General features: G+C 56.3%; 3 protein-coding genes across 8 annotated transcripts; all 3 read left to right on the forward strand.

The window, feature by feature from the left end:
• Window positions 1-1738: 1738 nt before the first annotated feature.
• LOC111154773 (mitochondrial ribosomal protein L20) lies at window positions 1739-5825 on the forward strand. Its single transcript, XM_022514672.1, has 4 exons — window positions 1739-2152; window positions 2271-2381; window positions 4144-4221; window positions 5425-5825. Exons 1-4 carry the CDS (start codon window positions 2066-2068, stop codon window positions 5596-5598), a joined length of 450 nt encoding a protein of 149 aa, XP_022370380.1. The 5' UTR covers window positions 1739-2065; the 3' UTR covers window positions 5599-5825.
• Window positions 5826-8706: 2881 nt separating this feature from the next.
• Window positions 8707-17501, forward strand: LOC111154649 (cyclin L2). 5 transcript variants are annotated; one of them, XM_022514423.1, is made up of 11 exons: window positions 8709-9029; window positions 9310-9384; window positions 9561-9670; window positions 10469-10589; window positions 11967-12031; window positions 14526-14625; window positions 14827-14931; window positions 15019-15160; window positions 16027-16135; window positions 16220-16317; window positions 16461-17501. In XM_022514423.1, the coding sequence occupies exons 1-11, from the start codon at window positions 8736-8738 to the stop codon at window positions 16820-16822; spliced, it is 1581 nt and encodes a 526-aa protein (XP_022370131.1). In that variant the 5' UTR covers window positions 8709-8735; the 3' UTR covers window positions 16823-17501. The 5 variants fall into 5 exon arrangements, with proteins under 5 accessions (XP_022370133.1, XP_022370131.1, XP_022370129.1 ...); XM_022514421.1 differs by having other exon boundaries at window positions 8710-9029; window positions 16024-16135; window positions 16220-16312; window positions 16468-17501; XM_022514422.1 differs by having other exon boundaries at window positions 8710-9029; window positions 16220-16312; window positions 16468-17501.
• Window positions 17502-18347: 846 nt separating this feature from the next.
• On the forward strand, window positions 18348-19822 carry LOC111154907 (aurora kinase A interacting protein 1). 2 transcript variants are annotated; one of them, XM_022514863.1, is made up of 4 exons: window positions 18348-18566; window positions 18732-18820; window positions 19096-19541; window positions 19639-19822. In XM_022514863.1, the coding sequence occupies exons 2-4, from the start codon at window positions 18769-18771 to the stop codon at window positions 19738-19740; spliced, it is 600 nt and encodes a 199-aa protein (XP_022370571.1). In that variant the 5' UTR covers window positions 18348-18566; window positions 18732-18768; the 3' UTR covers window positions 19741-19822. The 2 variants fall into 2 exon arrangements, with proteins under 2 accessions (XP_022370571.1, XP_022370570.1); XM_022514862.1 differs by having other exon boundaries at window positions 18348-18492.
• Window positions 19823-21406: the final 1584 nt, after the last annotated feature.

Below are 21406 nucleotides of genomic sequence, written 5' to 3' on the forward strand. Positions count from 1 at the left end.
CCCACAGATACCAGCCTGTGCCGCGGTCACTTCCTTCACTCACCACCTCCCTCAGTGATGCTCTAACACTATTTAAAATTGTGCCCCCCAAAGAGAAAGCTCTTCTTCAGGTAGAATGCCAGGAAGTATGGGAAGAATGATGGGGTTAGAAAATCAATGAATGAATACAGATTTGCCAAGAAATAGGATATGTATGTTGTCTCAAAGTGTGGTGGCCCTGGAGGGGTGCTGCTCACCCGTTCCAGACTGCGCTTGTCATTCTGGTTCACGTCCACCACAGCACCTCTCAGTGGACTGTATACTTCTCCTGGTGGCCCCTGACACAGGCTGAGCATGCAAAGTTACTGGGGTCTCCCATTTCCGCCCAACACAAGGCATCCCTAATAGCAATGTTTGCTCACAACTACTGTGGGAGTTGACATGTTGTCTGACCTGCATCCTATCTGAGGCCCTCCCTGTCTGATCCAGATTCCTCTCTTTTTTTTTAAAGATTTTATTTACTTGACACTTAGAGCATCTAGACCACAAGCAGGGGGAGGGGCAGAGGAAGAGGGAGAAGCAATCTCCCTGCTGAGCTCCATCCCTGGACCCGGAGATCACCACCTGAGCCGAAGGGAGACGCTCAGCAGACTGAGCCACCCTGGTGCCCCCGCTTCCTCCCTCTCAACCAGACACCTCTGCACTCCTACCTCCATCTCAGGGTCTGCTTACAGGAAACCCTTAATGAGTTACAAAGTATTTCTCTACAAGATACTACTTACAAGCATAAAAAAGGTGGAGAAGCCTGGTAAACAAAACCTTGAGCCAAGTGGTCAAAGCTGACAGCACCCAAGTTGGGACACGCTGCCATCCGGCTGGATACTATGCACCGACAAAGACACAGTATAATTTCCGTAGTATTCTGCCAAAAATGTACAACCAGACTCTAATGAGGAAACATCAGATTCAAATTCAGACACCCTACAAAATAACTAACCTGTACTCTTGAAGAATGCTGGGATCAATAAAGAAAAAAAGAGGATTGGGGGCGCCTGGGTGGCTCAGTGGGTGAAGCCTCTGCCTTTGGCTCAGGTCATGATCTCAGGGTCCTGGGATCGAGACCCGCATCGAGACCCGCATCGGACTCTCTGCTCAGCGGGGAGCCTGTTTCTCCCTCTGCCTGCAGTTCCCCCAGCCTGTGCCCTCCCTGTCAAATAAAGAAATATAATCTTTAAAAAACAATGTTTAAAAAATGGTAGACCATTGGTGCTTTTGGGTAAAGTGCATGGGGAGTTCCATGAAGTAGTCTTGCAACTTTTCTGTCATTTAAAAAGTTACAAAGAAATTGCCCCCTCCCATTCTGCCCCCGACTTCGTTATTTTTCATTTTAACGGTAATACAGCGGTTAGGTGGTAAAACACAAAACTTACCATCTGAGGGATTCCGTTTTAGGGTAAGTGCTGCGGAAGCGAGCACGCGTCCTCACCATTTTCAAGTGCACAGTTCGAGGGTGTTCGGCACCTTCACACACTCAGGCAGCCTCAGCACAGCCGCAGAACCTTCCTGCCCCGCCGGGATCCCGGGCCCACTGGCGGCCGCGCCCCCCACCCCCCCCCGCCGCCCCCAGCGAACCCCCCTCCCCCCGCGCCCCCCGCGCCCCCCGCCCCCCGCCAGCGGACCCCGCCCCCCGCCAGCGGACCCCGCGCCCCGCCCAGCGGGCCCCGCCTCCCGCCGGCTTCCGTCGGTGCACCCGCCCGCTCTGCGCGTCCCAGACGAGCAGGACCGTTAGCGTCCATCTTCCTCACCGTACCCACCGCTCCGGACCGGCTCCTCTCTCCAGACTGCGAGCCCCGGCCCCGCAGGCGCAGCCAGCCGCCGGCGCAGGGGGAGGGCGCCCCGCCGCAGGCCGCCGAGCCCCCAAACCTCGGACCAGCCGCGCAAGGAACCCCGCCCCAGGACGCCCTTCACCTCGGAAGTCCCCGCCGGGCCCTGACCCGGAGGCAGTCGGGCGCGGCCGCCGCTTCCGCTGGAGGCGGGGCGGCGCGGCGCATGCGCGGCTGGGTAGAGCCGCCGGCCCGCGGGCGCCATGGTGTTCCTCACCGCGCAGCTCTGGCTGCGGAGCCGGCTCACTGACCGCTACTGGCGGGTACAGGAGGTGCTGCGGCATGCGCGGGTGAGTGGGCCGCGCACGCCCCGCGTCCCACCGCGTCTTCCCCCGGCCCGGAGCCCGCAGATGGGGCGCGGAGCCTGCGGGTCGCGCTGACCACCCTCCTTTCCCGTTCTCGACCCAGCACTTCCGCGGAAGGAAGAACCGGTGCTACCGGCTGGCGGTGCGAGCGGTGACCAGAGCGTTTGTGAAATGCACAAAAGCGCGAAGACTGAAGAAGAGGAACATGAGGACAGTAAGCGCGGACGGCCGCTCCCACCCCACCCCTTCCCCCGGGTCCCGACCCTCTCCGGCCCCCATCTCGGGGGATGGCTTCTCCGTCTGGTACCGCCCTCGGTTCCCCTGGTCCTCCCTCTCGCACTTCACGTCCGAAGCCGCCGCCAGTTCTGCCTGCTCCGCGGACGGAGTCTGTGCTAGCCGGGCTCTCTCCTGGGCCGGTGTGACAGCTCCTCGCCAGCGCCCCTGCTTCCACCGCCCTGCTCTCCGCGGAAGGCCCTGGGGTGGCCGTGCACACCCTTAACGAAAGCGACCCCAGCCGGACTCGGGTGCCGAGACCGCGTCTGTAACCTCTGGCCTTCGTCAGTGGCATTTTGTAAATATTGGCTGAACGAATGAGAAAGAGGGGATAATTCTGACCCCCCTTTTAAAAATATTTATTTGAGAAGAGAGAGTACAGCAGGGGGGAGCAGTAGGTAGAGTGTGGGGGGAAGCAGGCTCTCCGCTGAGCAGGGAGCTCGGTGTGGGACTCGATCTCAGGACCCTGGGGTCACGACCTGAGTGGAAGGCAGACGCTTAACCCACTGAGCCACCCAGGCGCGTAGTTTTGACCCTTTAAAGTCAGAAATGCCTCAGTACCTGCTGACCAGGGTCACAGCATGAGAAACTATCCCTGTGCCCAGTGGTCTCATGTGCAGGAGTGACCTCTGCATCCCAGCGCTGTTCTTCAAGCCTTCCATTCACTCAGAATGTTAGCCTGGTGCAGCTTCCTGCGACGCTGGGTCTGGTCAGTCCACCAGCGCACGGGACGACCTGTGGGCAGTGTCCAACAGCACACATGCGTGTGCTGCTGTTGGGAGCAGAGAACCTCAGGGTGGGCTGGGGTCCCCGTACAGCTGCGGCCTCATGTGAAAGCGCGTTAGCAATGCCGATTCTCAGGCCCACTACTGAGTCAGAAACTCGGCGGGGTCGGGGGGCGGCTAGAAATCTGTTTTAACAAACTCCTAATTCTTGTGCGTGTTCAAAGTTTAGAACCACTGAAGGGAGAAAACGGACTTGAGTACTGTCTTAAGATTGAGAAAATAATGACTTAATCCAAAGCCTTATTTTTATTTTTTAAAGTAATCTGTACAGTGTGAGGTTTGAACGCACAAGCTCCAGAGTTGCATGCTCTACCAGCTGAGCCAATCAGGTGCCCCATAATGCACCCCCATGTTTAACAGACCAGATCTATGTCACTCTGACTTACCCTCCCAGATTATTCTTGATTTCTGTGCAGTTTCCAGACCTGTTGCTGTGCCTGGAACTTACCCTCCTACTCCTTGCCAGGAAGGATCTCATGATGCTTCCCCTCCCCTCCCCTACAGTCCTGCTCTTTCCTCCAGACTGTGCTTACCTCCATCTCTGCAAAGCTTCCACCTCAAGTTTTTCATTCCCACCTGGTTGCACTGATCTCAGTGGCTGTTGTAATTCATCCACATGGATCCTTTCTGCACTGAACTCTGTCTGAGTCTTTTGCCCACTTTTGTATTCTCAGGGTCTAAGAAATGCTTTAAGGCCTGTGATTTTCCTCCTTATTTAGAAGGAAGCAGGCATTTGAATGAAGGGCATCAACCTTTGCTAACTGTACCGCAGGCTAGTGTGTGTGAAGAGAAACCACGGATTGTTCTATTTACTTTTGCAAAAAGAGTTTGACTTTTACTTGACTCAGAACCTTTGCTGGGAGGTGTGGACATAATGCACAGCTAGTTCTTAAGCATCTCAATGTTTTCTCATTCCAGCTCTGGATTAATCGAATTACAGCCGCCTCCCAGGAACATGGACTGAAATACCCGGCATTCATTGTCAATTTAATTAAGGTACGGTTGAGGATGTGGTCTTGTTGAGATGTTGAAATTTACAGAAAGTGATCCAGCTGACACAGTCCAGTACAACAGGCTGTGGAGTGTTGGCTCCTTGGCACGTTCTCAAGGTGGAGCTGTGGCAGGTTCAGGGACCCATTGCAAGTGCTTTGCCTTTGCCTCGCTGGTAGCAGAATTGGAAATAGGGCAGTGATACCAGGACATGAGCCCTTGTGTTTCCCCATCAAGAGGAAAGGGGCAGAAAACTTGGCTGGACCTTTAAAGTGTAATTTCAAAGTTTTGCACTGAAAGATTTCTGATGAGGTAGCAGATGAAGTTGAAACTCAGTCAGACAGCAGGGGGACTATTTTGGACAGGAGAGATTAAGCATGTGTCACAACATTTTGGTTAATTGTTGAATCTGGTGTTTATGCTAATCCCTCTTACATTTAAATTTTTTCTTAAAAAGGGGAGTGGGTGTTGTGCTTCTAGCCTGTCCCACATCCTGTCTTCGGTACTTTGCAAGTATCTTCATGCATGACTTCGTCATTGTACCAATGAGCTCGAGGCTCAGAGTGGACCTTGCCCCAGGTGGTAGAGCAGGAACCACCCTTGCACAGTTAGAGTTCACACGCAGGCTCATCCTACCTTTTGCTTTTCACGTTCGTCTGTTTTTGGAAGTCACATGTAGTTTTACTTGATAGATGATCTGGTGCTGTTCCCTTGTGGGAATCGAGAATACCCGCTTTTGTTCTTTACTCCTCTGCCGGCATCTCACATACTTTTCTGTGTCTCATTTTGTTGTTTCTTCAAGGGGGATTGTCATTTCCTCTTTGAAGCTGCCTTAGAGGTTTCCCCAGGCCAGCAGTCCTAGTTCTGTCGGGGTGACTGATGATCGATCGTTGACCCTAACAAGGTTCTGAGGGTCTACCAGGACCAGATGCTGGCATTCTTGCTCATGGGACATCACCTCCTGCAGGATGCCTTCCCCTTGTCCACGTTTACCTTCAGCATCCCGCTTGGATACATTTGCCACAGGCTCTCCACCTCCCCAGAGAGCCCATGTGTCCCGGGAGGGCAGAGACTGCCCTGGAGTGGGTGCTCAGCAGAGGAGAGGCTTCTGGCTGACTCAAACCATAGGACTCTTAGCTGCATTCAGTCTTGCTGCCTTTCACTGAAAGACATTTCTAATGCTGACACAGGCTCTGATTTTCTTCCCAGTGCCAGGTGGAGCTCAACAGGAAAGTACTTGCGGATCTAGCCATCTATGAACCAAAGACTTTTAAATCTTTGGCTGCTTTGGCCAAAACAAGGCGACAAGAAGGATTTGCTGCTGCCCTGGGGGATGGGAAAGAACCTGAAGGCATATTTTCCAGAGTGGTGCATTATCACTGAGGGGGACTCCAACACTGTCTGCCCTTTGCAGCCGAATGTCTTAGGAAGTTTTCTTTTTCCATCAGAGTAATTAAAATAGGGGCTAAGAATTATTTGTCACCAGTGTGTTTTATCACCAATTAGTAATCTACATTTTAATAATAGGTGTAAGAGCCCCTTTTTTCCCTCACTGCGACAGATCTAGACATCATACAGATTGTACAAATAAAGTTCGTGTGGTATTCAGAGCTTTGAATTGTGTTCTCTGGCATAAGCACACATGCCCTGGGTGCCCTGGGGGTGGGGGGGAGACTGCCAGGGTGAGGGGTCAGCTGGGAGAGCAGGAGCCAGATCGCTGAACTTTGACCTTGGCTCCCCCTTCAGGGCTGTGCTGGTAGCCTGTCCAGAACCCAAGCCTCCCAACCCCACACTGGCCCTGCCTATGCCTGACTTAAGTCTTCTACCCTTCTAGCCCTCCCCTGGTTCTCCACGCTACAGCAGAGACCTGGTGCTGAGCTCTCGGGCCACTCTGAGTCCCAGTTTCAATTTCTCTGCTTTCTGCCTCACTGCTGAGGCCAGTAAGAGCAGCAGGCTGGGTGTCTGTGCTGGTTCCAGCCCCACCTTTATGCTCACAAGCTAGGTGATCATCACATCACCCCGGGGGGAGATCTGCACGCAAGGGTTTTGGGTCCTTTCTGCAGATACTCTACTTCATTAAGTACAGAGTCAAGCCCAGGATTTCCCAACATGCTCATTCACAGCAGCTCTAACTCTACCTCCCTTATGTCCGTCCGTCTCTGCCTACTGTCTTGCTGGGGTGTCCATCCCCTGCTCAGGTCCAGGTCCCTTCCTCTGGTGAGCTGTTTCTACCCTCAGCTTCTCTTGCATGTACACTGAGCTCACTCCAGCTTGGCTCTGTTCCCCTCTTGGCCAGCTCTGGTCTCTTGCTTCCTGCTACCACTGGGTCTGTAGTTGGTCCCATCATGCCCGGCTACTCTCACCAAAGACATCTGGAACCAAAATCCAACAGATACAGTCAGCCCTTGACCTCTAAAGACCATGGACTTCCTCCCCTCTTCCCTCTCACTGCACTGTGCCTCTGCTCTGCGCTTCCACACACACCCTCTGCCCCAGGTAAGTTCTTGAGGCCCATGGTAGCGGTTGGTGTCTCCATTTATCTGGCAATGTACACCTGGCTACCCAAAATGAGTGCCCACCTTCCCCACTCCCCCCTCCTAACAGTCCCATGCCAGGTCCCTCATCCTTTGGTAGTAGTCCCCTGGAAGTCATTCTGGGTTCCTGTTGTGGACTCAAGACCCACCACCAAACCCATGGAGAGCCAATGAAATGCTGACCACCTACCACTTGGTGATCTCTTGAATCTGTCCCCTTCTCTTCATCCTCCTGCAAGCCAACATCTTTCCAGGCTCCAATTACTGTACTGGCCCCCTTACAGTCCCCTCCTCCTGGCTCTTGTCACTCCAGTGATGACCACCAGACTATTTGGAGGTCTTGTTCACTGTCCCTGGCTGTACCTAGTTTAGTGTCTGGCTATGGATACAAGGTGCTCAGGGCACCGTGTTTACCAGTGAGCGGGTTCTGCATACACACCAGGGTGGAGGACACAAGACTCCTTTGGTGTGTGGGACTGAGTTGTGTACAATGAGCTGCTGGGCAGGAGCTGCCTCTCCTTTGTCCACCTCAAATAAGGAACACAACAATGTGATAAACCACCACGGGCTGCTCCCAGCACCCACTCCCCTTCCAGCAGCTGGGCCAGGTTTTCCTTCAGGTAAGCCTGGGTGCATGGCCTGGCTCTAACTGGCTACAGCCATCCCCTTTTCCCTCATTTCTGGCCACTGCTTAGGGGTTGGTAGAACAACCTAGGCGGGGCCAGTGAGAAGTAAGCTGTTGGCCGACAAGCGAGTGTTCCTCCTTTCCGGAATCGGGTGCTGTTCAACCCGGAGAGAGGGACATCTGGATCCTAGACTGGGGGAGGGAGATGGGACACTGTGTAGCCCCTGGAGAGGAAGCGAGGTCGGGTCTTGGTTGGCCCTCTATGAACTGCGGGCAGGTTTCACCGGGGGTGAAAGCGGCGGCTCATCGGAGCGGAGCGCTGTCAGGAACCTCTCCAAGTTTCCGGACCTGCCCCGCCCAGGCTCCTACCCGGAATCTCCTCTGCAGCGTAGCCCACCTCCAGCCGCCCCTCGCCCAGGCTCTCCCCCCACCCGCACGTGGGTTCCTGCGCTAGTCCCGGTGAAAGCTGGGGCTCAGCGCACAGCGGCAGCTGACGAATCCGCGGCTCGGGCTCCGGTACGGATGCAAGGGCAGCACTGCCGTGGGCTCCGCGAGGAACCCCCGAGCCTTCCTGGTGAACTGCTCAGGGATCGCGAGGGCTTCCTCCGAAGACTCCCCTCCCCGCCCCTCCGTCCCGGGAGCCACCGCTGCCTTTCCCCAGGCTTTGCCAAAACCCCGAATCCAGCTCCTCCTCCTCCTCCCCTGCTGACTCGGTTCTCAAGGCAAGAACTTCAGGAGCCCCGTGTGAGCATCAGCCCGAAGCGCGGGCTCAGCGAGGCTCGGAGACGAGTGGCCACGCCCGCAGCCGCGGACGGACGCAGGCGATCGGCACGTCGTTGACGCGGGCTGGCGACGACTCACCGGCGCGCGCCCACTCTTTCGCGCTCGCAGGCACCCCCGGGAAGGCCTGCGACCTCCGCCAGCACCCGCGCGCGCCCTCGCGGATCCGGACCCCACCGTGCGCGGGCCCCCTCAGGGCAGGCCGGGGCTCCGGGGCGGGAGCTCCGCGAGCGTCCGGGTCTCCGCACTGAGAGTACTTCCGCACCGGGAAGACCGGAGTCTAAGGGCGCCCGGGGCGGGCATCCGCCGTAGTGCTTCCGGGTCGGGCTTTGGCCCTCTGGACATCCGGGCGCCGCGGGGCCCTCTGGGTAACGAGCCCGCCCCCGCCCGCTCTGAGCTACGGCGTCGACGCCAGCCGCGACGCTGACGGGTAGGTCGTCCAGCCAATCGCGGCAAGGCGGCGCCGGGCCGCCCGCAGAGCGAACCAATGACACGCGGGGGGGCGGGGCGGTCGCGGCCGTAGTGCGTCGCGAGGAGCCGCCCTGCCGGGAAGGAGCCCGAAGGGGAGTCGGCGGCACAAAATGGCGGCGGCGGCGGCGATGGTCGCTGCCGGGGCTCTGGGCCCGGCGGTCCCCGCCGCAGCGGCCTGCACTCCGGGCTCGGGGAGCGCAGCCCCCGGGTCGCAGGGGATGTTGATCGGGGACCGGCTGTACTCCGGCGTGCTCATCACCTTGGAGAACTGCCTCCTGCCTGACGACAAGCTCCGCTTCACGCCGTCCATGTCGAGTGGCCTCGACACCGACACGGAGACCGACCTCCGCGTGGTGGGCTGCGAGCTCATCCAGGCGGCCGGCATCCTGCTCCGCCTGCCGCAGGTGAGGGCGCGGCCGCGAGCCTCGGGTCGAGGTAACCGCCGCGCCGGCGCCGGGGGAGGCGACCGGGCCCTTTGTTGGCGGCGGGGTCCGGGCCAGCGCCGCCCCCGGCCCCGGGTTTCGCCGCTGCTGTCCTTGGGGGCGAGGCGGGGCGCGAAGACCTTTTGAGGGCCTGCCGACCGTCCTGGCGTCCGGCTCTGTGTCCGCCGCGCGAAGCGAGCGGCTTCCCCGCGAGGCTCTGGGTCGTGCTCTGGGGAATGACGGCGGCGCTGCTCTTCTGCAGGTGGCGATGGCCACCGGGCAGGTGCTGTTCCAGCGGTTTTTCTACACCAAGTCTTTCGTGAAGCACTCCATGGAGGTAAGGGCCTTCTCCGGCCTCCTGCGGGAGTGACGGAGGGGACCCCCGGCTGCCGGCCTGGCGGGTGGGGGGGTCCCCGCGCCGCGGACGCAGGGCGGTCTCAGCGCCGCGGCTCTCGCCGTCCGTCGCGCTCGGCCGGAGGGACACACGCGTGCGTTGCGGTGCTTGCGTTCCAGCATGTGTCCATGGCGTGCGTGCACCTGGCCTCCAAGATAGAGGAGGCCCCGCGGCGGATCCGGGACGTCATCAACGTGTTCCATCGCCTGCGGCATCTGAGGGAGAAGAAGTGAGTGTCCGTCGTGCTGAACGTCCGTCCCCCGCTGTCGTGGCCGCGCCGGCAGACGCTTCCAAGGGGAGCCCGGGCTGTGAGCCGTGCGGCCTCGTCCGGGCGGCGTCCGGCCGCTGCTGGGCGCGCGCGGGGGCCGCAGCGAAGACGGCGGGAACGGGGCCTGCGGTTTTGTCCCGTCGGGTCCCGCTTGCCCAGCCTGTCGCCGACCTGGGGCTGGGTTCGCACGTCCGCACCGTTTTGGGCTGGATGGTGCTTCGCCGCCGGGAGGTCTCGGGCGCGGTAGGACGTGGAGCCGCGCCCCGGCTTCCGGAAACTAGGCGCTAGCGGTCCACTTGGCAGTCGCGACAGCCGGCAGCGACTCCGCCCCCGCTGCCCATGGTTGACAGCCGCTGCCTGGACAGCCTGACCCTCACGTGGAGGGACGGCCTTCGGGGAGTAGAGCCTCGGGCTGCTGGAACGTTCTGCTCGCCGCGGGCCCTGGCTTCCACCCACTCGGAGCGCGTGCGCGTGGGTCGTGAGCTGGGGGTGGTGCCCTTGGTTCTCGTGCGGCGACGCGGACAGCCGAGACGCGGACAGCCGGCGCTGTGCCGGGTGCGCTCCGACCTGCGGCGAGGGAAGGAGCCTGTGGAGAAGGGCCAAGCCCGTCGGCGCAGGGGTTTGAGGAAGCCGCTCTGGTTTTGTTAAAGCTGCATGTGTATGGCGGTGCTTACAGTGGATTTCACCATGTGGAGGTCATTGGGGTTCGGAAGGCGTTTTTGGATTCAACTCTTACGGACGTGTGCTTTGTCTGTGCAGGAAACCTGTGCCTCTGCTGTTGGATCAAGATTATGTTAACTTAAAGAATCAGATCATAAAGGCAGAAAGACGAGTTCTCAAAGAGCTGGGTTTCTGTGTCCACGTGAAGCACCCTCACAAGGTGGGTATGTGCCCGGCCGCTCGGGAGCCACTGGCCGCCGGGCTCTCACCCAGATTGAAAGCGCTGAAGAGCAGTGACTGTGCTCCTGCCGTGGGTTCCCGGTGTATGTCCAAAGTCTAAAACCGGTTTCTTGTTTGTGGTGGTCTTTGAGCTCCCTGTGAACTTTAACTGTGTTTTCAATGGTTTGAAAATGGGGTCTTTTAAGTTTGCGCTTTCAGAAAGAATAGTGGTGAATTTGTAAAGATGGAATCTGTCCATTTATGTTTTCCTTTCTCAACACCTCGTTTTCTAAAGTTGCTTTAGTGGTAGCGTATTTTCTCTTTTGGGGGGAATTGGAAGGCTTCTGAGCCCTTTATTCGGAAACGAACTGAAGGGGCACATGACAGTTGAGGAGCACCTGCCGTCCAGTACCCTGGGAACCTCCTGTGCGACACATAAATCTCTTTTATTTTTTATTTTTTCAAAGATCTTATTTATTTATTTGACAGACACAGGTCACAAGCAGAGGCAGGCAGATGGGGGCGGGGAAGCAGGCTCCTCGCTGAGCAGAGAGCCCGATTCGGGGCTCAATCCCAGGACCCTGAGACCATGACGTGAGCCGAAGGCAGAGGCTTTAACCCACTGAGCCACCCAGACGCCCCCATAAACCTCTTTAAAAAAAGGAGGGCGCCTGGGTGGCTCAGTGGGTTGAGCCTCTGCCTTTGGCTCAGGTCATGATCCCAGGGTCCTGGGATCCAGCCCCACATCGGGCTCTCTGCTCAGCGGAGAGCCTGCTTCCTCCTCTGTCTCTCTCTCTCTGCCTGCCTCTCTGCCTACTTGTGATCTCTCTCTGTGAAATAAATAAATAAAAATAAATAAAAAAAATAAAGGGAAAAAAAGATTGGAATTTGAACTTTTACTTTTATCCCCTTTTTATTGCTGAATTTCTTCCTAACTTTTGTCTCTCGCTTGTTTGACTTTCTGGCATTAATTTAAATTCTTGATAAGTTACTGTAGACTTAGAGCTCTTTTTTATTTGCTGGAAGTACTTTCATAACATGTTTTGTGTAAGGTGGTGATTAGGTACAGAGATGATTAGGACAAGCAGATTTCAGTGGTGGAAACTATGTCGAAGATGAGAATGAGAATCAGGCTTGGGATGGCCATGGAAAGTCTGGCCGCCTTTGCTGTGGGTGCAGCCTGGGTTCGAAAGAAGGTAGTGGGGTCTGTCAGCAAAATCTCCCCTCCAGCTGAGCTGTGCACCGGGCGTATGACCAGGAGCTCCCCCCCGCCCCAGGATCTAGCCTGCGGCTCATATTTACTGCATGGACGCTCTCAAGATCTGGATTTTGGGTTCTCAAGGTTCTTGGTAATAACTGCCTGACCTGTATCTTCCAGATAATCGTTATGTACCTTCAGGTGTTAGAGTGTGAGCGTAACCAGCACCTGGTCCAGACCTCATGGTGAGTTGACCTTCCTTGTTTTATGAGACCAGCAAGGGCAGTGCAGGAATATGTTGATTTGAGGCACTTGGGCAGTGGGTAGTCGGTCCCATGACTCGGTTGTGGGCTGGAGTTGTCTGAGTGCCCAGTGTTCCTGCTGTGTAAATTCTAATCAGCCTCCCAAAATATCAGGCACTAGTCTGACGGTAAGGTGCCCCCCCAGCCTTCCAGGAGAGCTTTCACTGGGCTTCCCTTTGAGGGCTGTTGACTTGGCACATTGGGATCTTCCCCACAGGTGCCAGTGTCGATGTAGTGGTCTTGTATCTCCTTGGAAGTTGCTTCTAACGGCCTCTTGTTAAAGAGGATCCTGTGGGAGAAAGGGTTAGGATAAAGTTTATCTGGGGACTGGTTTTAACAATGCGTATGTTAGAAATGAAGCCTGAAGTAGTAGTGCTGGTGTTTGTGAGTTTTCTTCCACGGAGTTAAGTCTGTAAGGGTCATGTTTTGCTGCCTGATTGTCTGGTGCCGTATCTCGTAGAGAACCTGTTTTGACTTTTCTTTTCTGTACTCTTTCAATCAAAGGGTAGCCTCTGAGGGTAAGTGACTAAGACTTCTCCTCTACTGTCCAAGCGCTTTGGTGCAGGGACAGCGGCCGTCCTCAGCCAATCCCGTGCAGGCTCTCCACCGAAGGCTGGCTCTAGATGGTGGTATGCGCACGATAGTATAGTGCTGGCCGACTGCTGCTGTGGTTCTCTGACGGTTGTGCTTCTTGTTAATCCTCTGTCGTGCTTTGGTAATTGTATTGATTAGAGTTAACTGTCTTGACTTGAATTTTGTCCCTTTAAAACTGCTGTACCTGTGCAATAAAGATGCAGTACCTTTCTCTAAAAAAAAAAAAAAAAAAAAAAAAAAAATTTTCTATGGAAAGCTACAAGAATTGGCTGATGGGAATTCGGACTGAATGACATGCCCTGGCTAAGTTTTATCGTCAGTATGGGATCATGTCATTATTCCTGGAAGTCCTAAAGTTGCTCTTCTCAACAGCTACGTGTTGACACATTCTAGTAAAAGGTGTGCATCTTTACATTATTTCATGGACCCTTCATATTGTAACTTAGATAAGCAGTAAGTTTAAATACACATTTCAAGGACTTTGTTTTGTTTTTAGGATTTAAAAGTTACTGTTATCACTACTTGAGTACTGAAAATTTATTAGAGCCAAAGAAGTTACTGATGCTTCTGTTTATGAAGTGTTTCAACTGTTCACTTTGCAATGATCTGAGACCTACGGCCTTGGTGCCCTTGTGTAGGTCTTTTCCTTGATTATCTCTTGATGCCTGGAGCAAGAGCTTCCAGAGCCAGGTGCCACGAGTTGGCATATGTCGAATATATCACTGAGAAATCTGAGTGGGTATGTGTGTCACCTTCTCCAGGGCTTAGGGCAGAGTTACCAGGGTGGGGGTGGGGGTGGGGGTGGGTCAAGTCAGACCACACAGTGGGACTTGGCTACCCTGTGGGTGTGGCCTGACGCTAAGGGTTTCGGTAGTGGGGTATGTTAGGAGCAGCAAATGTATCATTTGTTCGACTGTTTTCTCATGGAATTAATCTGTTGTTTTTGCAATATTGATGAAATTAATATGAGATCCTGATTTTGGGCTATTAAATCCTAGACAAATAATATCTAAAAGAAAATGTTGACAATGTAGCCAATTTAAAAACCCTTAAACTTAAAAAATGCAAATGTTTTGTATTTTTGTATTTTCTAAAGTACCATAATGTTTTTTAAACGTATTGATTATGATGAAACTTCTAGTGTTTTGTTGCTTTTGTCTGACTTTATGAATGTTCATTTTAAGACTCGTTATTGAAATGGGACAATTTGGAAACGGTTCTTTGATAAGCCTGAGAAGAGGACTTCCCTTTGGGCATTGAGCCTTCCTCTGCCTGATGTTCCCATGCGCCCAGGGGTGTTTTCCCTTTCCAAGTGGACTCCCTCATGGAAGGAGAAGGGCCAGGCCCTGAGCGCCTCTTCAAGGAAAAGGGATGCAAGAGGACGGCTTGTCACAGAAGAGCCCCCGCAGGCTGCCTGCTCAGCCCATTCATTTGAGTTTGCATGTTTCTCTGCACTATGGATTTGGGCATTTAGATTTCTTTCAGCAAGTAATTTCAGCCACTCCAGTAGACATTTTCTCTCTGAGGCGCTGTGCTTTGCACGAGAACAGCCAGAAGTTGAGGGAAAAGTAAAGTTAAAGTCGGTTCTCTTTCATAGCAACATGTGTTATCTGACATTCAGCCAGCTTCTTAGATTTTTTTTTCCCAGTAATTTCCCTGTTTTCCTATCCTATAGTCACAAAAAGCAGCTAGAATGTCTCTCCAGGAATCCTGAGCCTCACAGGACTGTGTAGCTCTAAGCCTAGGAGTAGACCACGTAGAGTAGTGATTGTATCCAGGTGACGCGCACGGGTATCCTGGGGGTGCCCGGGGCGTTGCAGTCTTTCCTGCATTTGGTTTTCAGGAATTACATGAATGACAGCCTCCGCACAGATGTCTTCGTGAGGTTCCAGCCTGAGAGCATCGCCTGTGCCTGCATTTATCTTGCTGCCCGGACGCTGGAGGTCAGTATTGTGCTCCCGCAGGGGGTCCTAGTCTGCTTCTTTCTCCAGCCTCCAGACAACTTCTGCGTAGTGTTTTTCAGATTACGCTCACGTATGCCAAGAAAAAGCCTGTCTCTTGGTGACCAGCAAGGCGTATTTTTTTATTGCCATCTTGTTGGCCACGCAGGAAAGTGTTCACAAGGATGGTGTTTGTGTTCACAGATTCCTCTGCCCAATCGTCCCCATTGGTTTCTTCTGTTTGGAGCTACTGAAGAAGAAATTCAAGAGATCTGCCTGAAAATCCTGCAGCTTTACACTCGGAAAAAGGTTCTGTGGTGTTTTCGTAGGACATACACATTTGTGTTTCGTTAGCAGCAGCCGGCTCTGAATTGTTTTGGATTTTGATTCCTGTAGGTTGATCTGACACAGCTGGAAAGTGAAGTTGAGAAGAGAAGGCGCGCCATGGAGGAGGCCAAGGCCCAAGCCAAGGGCCTACTGCCCGCCGGCCCCCGGGTTCTGGACAGCACTTCGGGGTTCTCACCCGCCCCCAAGCTGGGTGAGTGTGAGGGGGTGTGGGCCTCCTGTCCGCTAGGCTTCTCTTGGAACTGTGTCTGCTGCTGGCCTGAGCATTCTGCAGACACCAGGGTCCCCAGCGGACATCTGCTGATTTTTGAAGTGAGAGGAGTCCTCCTAAAGGAGTTTGGATCGTTTTTATATTGTCTTTCTCTTTTTGTTTCTTTTTTAAAGGTTTCTTTTTTAAGATTTTATTTATTCATTTGAGAGAGAGAGTGAGTGCTTGTGTACGAGTTAGGGGAGAGAGGGAGAGGCAGACTCCCCACTGAGCAGGGAGCCCAATGTGGGGCTTAACAGCAGGACCCCCGAGATCATGACCCCAGCTGAAGGTAGACGCTTAACCAGCTGAGCCACCTAGGTTCCCCAAGATTTTATTTTTAAGTAATCTCTACAACCAGTGTGGAGCTCAAACTTAAAACCCTGAGAAATCAGGAATTGCAGGCTCCACCAAGTGAGCCAGCCAGGCTCCCCTTGTTTTAACATGTTCCTTAGCAAGGGACGTGGACAGGCTTTCCAAAATGCCCTTTTTTTTTTTTTTTTTTTTTTTTTAAAACCCGGCCCACCTGATTAACTTGTCTTCTGATGAAAATTTTATAAATCCGGGTAGTAGAGTGTGTCTTCGGGTCATATTAGAGTTAAGCATGATGTACATCTCCAGTCCCTGAGGGAAAGTGAGACAGGTGGCTTTTTCTGTGTCTTTTGGGGGCATGTTTAGCTTCTGAGTCCCAGGCTGGGAACGGGGAGTCTCCGTAAGTCCCATAGACCTAGTATTATCTTGTTCTGCTAATGTGTTTTCTATCAGAACATTTTCTTGGTGGTTAGGTTTTAACTTGTATTTGATTCTAGCAGAATCCCCCAAAGAAAGTAAAGGAAACAAGCCTTCCCCACTCCCTGTGAAGAACACCAAGAGGAAAATGGAGGGTGTGAAGAAAGTCAAGGCTGACAGCCCAGTGAATGGGTGAGTACCCAAGCACCCCAGTAGGCCTTTGGGGTTGGCTGGAGAGACTTGAAGCCTGTAACTGCTCCCATCATTTGTTTGTAGCTTGCTAAAGGGGCGAGGGAGTCGAAGTCGGAGCGGGAGTCGAGAGCAGAGCTACTCAAGGTCCCCATCACGATCTGCTTCTCCTAAGAGGAGGTACATGCTACTCAGGGGTTGCGGGGGTGGGGGCGCCTGCCCCTGACAAGGGATGTTTTCCCCAGGGTGGCTGCCCCTCACGGGAAAGTCACTCCTGACTCCGGGGTGGTTGGAGTGAGTGGTCACCTGTTCAGTTGTGCTGTCCTTCCTCACAGAAAAAGTGACAGTGGCTCCACGTCTGGCGGGTCCAAGTCGCAGAGCCGTTCACGGAGCAGGAGTGACTCCCCACCAAGACAGGCGCACAGAGGTGCTCCCTACAAAGGCTCCAAGGTGAGGAGCTACCGGAAGTCTAAGGACTGCAAGTACCCCACCCAGAAGCCACACAAGTCCCGGAGTCGGAGCTCCTCTCGCTCTCGAAGCCGCTCCCGGGAGCGGGCAGATAATTCCGGGAAGTATAAGAAGAAAAGTCATTACTATAGAGATCAGCGCAGGGAGCGTTCCCGGTCTTACGAGCGAACAAGCCATCGCTACGAGCGGGATCACCCTGGGCACAGCAGGCATCGGAGGTGAGGTACTGGGCTCCCAGAGCGCTGCCCTTTGACCCTTGGTGTGTGCACTGTGGCATGACCGGCCCTGTGGTGCAGCTCTTTGGAAATGGATGTTGACTCTGGACCTTGTGATGAATTTGGAGATGGAATCAAGAGGCCGGCGAGGTGCCCTTTAGGCCGGCCTGGGCACAGCGTGCCTGGGCACAGCGCGCACTCGTTGTGCCAGCACAGGGCCCACCTCAGCAGCAGCCCTGTGGAAGCAGATGTGTACATCCTGGTGGTGTGGCTTGGTGCTAACGACAGGCTGTGTCTTCACTCCCATACCAATACTCAATTACGTTAAACCAAGAAAATGACTTTTAGAACCTTTGCCTATATTAGGTTGTACTTATGTACATATTTTGCAGTGTTTCACAGTGAGAAAATGGCCTTAATCGCCCCTTATTCTCCATTCACCCTGTAAATAAACATGTGTTTACTACAAGTTGGAGCTATACATGGGAACTCAGAACTTGAAGTGTCAGCTTAAAACTTGTGTAGAGAATTCTGATTTTTACAATGTGAAGGTATTTAGATCTGTGTTGAAAGTCGTATATTTTTATCTGTGGGATGCTGAGTGCAGGCCACCAGCTCCCAAATAGAGAAGTTTCCTATATATGCATTTTACGTGGTTAAATAAACAATTCTCTCTACTCAGGACATCTGGACATTCCAGAATGTGTGGTTTGTTGTCCTGCTCGTTCTGTGCGCGGCCTGCAGCCCCCGTCGTGGTGACCGGTCTGCGCCGCGGCCTCTGACCTCATTAAAGTGTTGGGGTCCGTACCGAGCTGTGCGGCTGCTCTTCGTGGAAGGCTTGCTCTGAGCCTGAGCTGGGACCCAGGCGGCTTCCTGGGGGGCAGGGAGGGAGGGTTGGGAGAGGCCAGAGCGGCTCTGAGGGACAGCGGCAAGCATCCCTGGGCGGTGGGCGCCCTTGGGTGGGTGCTGGGGAAGGGGTGGGCGGGTCAGCGCGGCCCAGCACCTGCGGTCCAGGGGGCTCGAGGCCGCCTTAGCAGACCCCTCTACTTCGGAGCCCGGGCGGCAGCTCCCGAAAGGCCCCGGGGCAGAAGCGTCCACCGTCCCCGCAAACTCAGCCAGACCGAGGGCGGGAGCGCCCAGGACAGCCGCAACGGGTCTGCCTGCGGTTCGGGTCTGCACCCCCCACCACCCCCACGGCACAGGACGGGGCTCGTCGGCTTCCGCACGGCCCGTGTACTCCGCGCACCACCGGCGCCTCGGGAAGGACTCCTCCCCTGCCCCGGTGCGGCACCGGCCCCGGCCGCTTCGTTGCCCCTCTACTTCCGCCGCGGGCGCCAACGCCACTTCCGCTCGCCCTGGGCGACTGGCCACTGGCCGTTCGGGACGTACTGCGAGGTCGGGCCGCGCAGGCGCACGGGGTTGTCCCTTAGGATTGTGGGAAATGTAGTTCTCTGGCCGCCTCGAGGGAGAGGCCGAGCCTAGGGCTGTGGGCGGGGCGGGCCGCTCCTCCGGCCGGAAACGGCTGTTTTCCCGGGCTGGCGGCCCCAGCGCCGACGCGCGGTCGGACACCGGGAGGGCGCCAGGGGGCGCCCGAAGTGGGTCGCGCTGGGCGGCCGCACGCGGGACCGGGGCCGGTTTGGGGACGGACCGGAAGTGCCTACACTGGGCGGCGGAGCGGTCAGTTTCAGGCCCCCGGTTTAGGTCTGGGGAGGGTCGGCGAGCGGCCGCGGCTGCGGGGGCACGGCGGCCGGGTGAGGCTGGGGCCCGACGGGAACCGCCCCCTGCGGCCTGCCGGGGTGGGAGAGGGGGACGAAGGGGACGAGGGTGTTGGGCTGCGGGAGTCCTGGCCTTCCCGGGGCTGCTGCACGCGCCCCCCGGCCACTCCCGCGTGACCCCTGCGCGCGCCTGTGTTCCAGCCACGCGGACCACCTGGGCCGCCACCACCCACGGACCATGCTCCTGGTGCGCCTGACTTCTCGGCTGCTGAGGGCTGTTCCTCGGGCAGGTAAGAGGCCCCGTGGGGGCAAGGCGGCCGGGCAGACTTTGGGGTGAGTAATCCCAGCGGCCGGCAGGTGGCCGGGCCTCACCGGCTGGAGGCAGCGGCCTGGCCGCGCAAACTCCTCGCGAACGTCCAAGGAGCGCAAAGGGAAAGTCCGGGCCTGAGAACATCAGCCTGAATTCCTGCGGAGACACGGCTCTGCTGCCCAGTCCCCGAGGCAGGATTGGCCGCGCTCGAGCCTCGTTGCGTGGCTGGTGCCTGTGCCGTCTTGCTTCCTGCAGGTTGCGGTGGGCTCTGGCCTGTGTCAGGGGTGCCAGGCGGAGGCGTCTGCAGGCTTTGCTACAGCACCCAGCCCACAGCCCCAAGTGGAGTTGCCTCCGTCCCCGGCAAGGGGCTCCAGCTGGAGCTTGAGGAGATGCTGGTCCCCAGGAAGATGTCTGTCAGTCCTCTGGAGAGCTGGCTGACCGCGCATTACCTCCTACCCAGACTAGCGGCCAGGGCCCCAGGGCCGGTGGCTCCATCCCTGCTCTGTGAGTGTCCACCCAGCCCAGTGGGGTTAGGGGCCGAGCAGGGGATGGAGGAGGTCTCAGATGCCCCCGGGATGCGGTGCAAGAACGTGCTGAAGATTCGCAGGCGGAAGATGAATCATCACAAGTACCGGAAGTTGGTCAAGAGGACCCGGTTCCTGCGGCGGAAGGTGCGGGAAGGACGCCTGAAACGGAAGCAGGTAAGTGTGGGGTGTGGGCCTCTCAACCTAGGGTGGGGCAAGGTGGCTGAGCACACGTTACCGTGCCACAGACCCATCGGTGGTCGCTCCCTTGCAGATCAAGTTCGAGAGAGACCTGAGGCGCATCTGGCTGAAGGCAGGCCTGAAGGAGGCCCCTGCAGGCTGGCAGACCCCCAAGATCTACCTGAAGAGCAAATGAGTCTAGTGCTGCTCTGTCCCACCTCTGTTGCTGCCGATGACCCACTAATAAATGTTCAGGAACTTAGCTGTTCCCCGGGGGACCTGGTCTCTCTGCTGCCTAGCGGGAGCGATCTTGGGATTGATGCTGGTGCCAGCCTCTGGTTTTCTTGGAGGCACAAGAGCCCCAGGGTGCAGATCGGGGTCCCTTCCCCAAGAGGGCCCTTGTCCTGGGGCCAAGGCCACAGGAGTGACAGTCTCCTTATTTAGCTGCAGACAAAGGCCCAGTGCTGTCCTCTATGCTCTTGTATTCTACTGCGGGAGGCAGATTCCCTTAACACACTGGTGGCAGAAGTACCAAGGGCCAATGCTGGGGGTTAGGGGTGCCCAGACTGAGTTGGGAGTGTGGTTAAGTTGGGAGGGGACAGGGAGGGCCTCATGGGGAAGACGGGGGGCAGACTCTGCCCCCAGAGATGATGGATGGGACCCTGCAGTCCCCCCAGACCTGGGCCTCCATTGGCTCTCCGAGCTGTCCTGCTCCACTATGGCTGGGGACCCCTAGTCTCCCTTGGCCTCTGCTGCCTCATGAGACCCTGAATGGGGGCTGATCAGGAAGGGATGGCTTGGAGGGTGTGCTCTGGCAGGGTTGGGGGTGGCTGAGAAAGTGGTGCTGTTTGTGGAGCTGGAGAAACCCTGGAGACTTAGCGTGAGCCCGTGGACCACCGCGTCCAGGGTGGGCGAGGGCTGGGCTGCCGGCAAGGGAGCTAGGCCAGAGTGCCCTGAATGTGGCAGGGGCTCTTCTCGGGCTCTGCCTGGCTCCCTGAGGGCACACTTAGAGGCTAGGACAAGCGGTGCATCTCTTCTGGGCCAGCTGCTAGAGGCTCTTAGGACACTGGCATTCTCCCTTGATCCCCTACAACCCGTTCAGGGCTACGCCACTTCTCACGGGGCTGTGGGGAGGTCTTGCCTTGTCATATAGAGGTGCCTGGGAGTGGGGGTTGGGTTCTGTGCACATCAGGCAGATCGTGCGGAGGAGCAGGGGTTTCCCTGCAGTTTCTTGGTTGTGCTGCTCACCCCACATTCTTTTAGGGTGCTGGGCAGGCCCCTGCCCTGTGCATGGCAGCCAGCCAGCTAGGTTAGCAGGCTTCTAACTGCTGGGCTGGTCTGAGTCCCTGTCGGTTGGGGACACAGCCCATGCACGTGCTGGGTGTGGCGCAGGAGGGTGAAGTGGCCATGACCTGGGAGGGACCTGACGCCATTGAGGGAGCAGGCCTTCTTCTTCATGTGGCTGCCAGGGGTCAGCAGTTGGGCTCCCAGCAGCCCCTGGGGTCAGGGCTGAGGTCCAGGACAGCCAGAGCACCCTGCCAGCCCAGTCACCTGAGAGGACACAGGGAGCCTCTGGAAGGCCCCCAACTAGGGTCCCAGGCACCCTTCCTGGGTCTTGGTTTCCCTATCTGGGGGTTGTAGGGCGGGGGCAGAGGTGCCAGGGCCCAGTGATGGAGCCCTCTGGGGTGGAGAGGACTGTGACCTATTAGTACCAAGCATGGCCTCATCCCGCCTGGCCTCTCAGCAGGGCCTCCGTCTGTCGGTGGCGCCCTTGTCCAATGCCCATGGCTGCTGGGTACCCGTGTCTCCTCCCAGCCCTGTCTCAGTGGCTGTCCTGTGGCTCCCTCTGCCCTCCACACCCC

This window comes from Enhydra lutris, unplaced genomic scaffold (genome assembly GCF_002288905.1).
Source record: "Enhydra lutris kenyoni isolate GAN:26980312 unplaced genomic scaffold, ASM228890v2 scaffoldscaffold38, whole genome shotgun sequence".
Lineage (NCBI taxonomy): Eukaryota > Metazoa > Chordata > Mammalia > Carnivora > Mustelidae > Enhydra > Enhydra lutris.

Bases quoted from the DNA above. Each gene is read 5' to 3' on its own strand.
- LOC111154773 (XM_022514672.1), top strand. From the start codon at position 2,066: ATGGTGTTCCTCACCGCGCAGCTCTGGCTGCGGAGCCGGCTCACTGAC. The intron at 2,153-2,270 runs GTGAGTGGGCCG...TTCTCGACCCAG, and splicing joins AGGTGCTGCGGCATGCGCGG to CACTTCCGCGGAAGGAAGAA. The intron at 4,222-5,424 runs GTACGGTTGAGG...TTTTCTTCCCAG, and splicing joins TCATTGTCAATTTAATTAAG to TGCCAGGTGGAGCTCAACAG.
- LOC111154649 (XM_022514423.1), top strand. From the start codon at position 8,736: ATGGCGGCGGCGGCGGCGATGGTCGCTGCCGGGGCTCTGGGCCCGGCG. The intron at 9,030-9,309 runs GTGAGGGCGCGG...GCTCTTCTGCAG, and splicing joins TCCTGCTCCGCCTGCCGCAG to GTGGCGATGGCCACCGGGCA. The intron at 12,032-14,525 runs GTGAGTTGACCT...TTTGGTTTTCAG, and splicing joins CACCTGGTCCAGACCTCATG to GAATTACATGAATGACAGCC.
- LOC111154907 (XM_022514863.1), top strand. From the start codon at position 18,769: ATGCTCCTGGTGCGCCTGACTTCTCGGCTGCTGAGGGCTGTTCCTCGG. The intron at 18,821-19,095 runs GTAAGAGGCCCC...TGCTTCCTGCAG, and splicing joins GAGGGCTGTTCCTCGGGCAG to GTTGCGGTGGGCTCTGGCCT. The intron at 19,542-19,638 runs GTAAGTGTGGGG...GCTCCCTTGCAG, and splicing joins GACGCCTGAAACGGAAGCAG to ATCAAGTTCGAGAGAGACCT.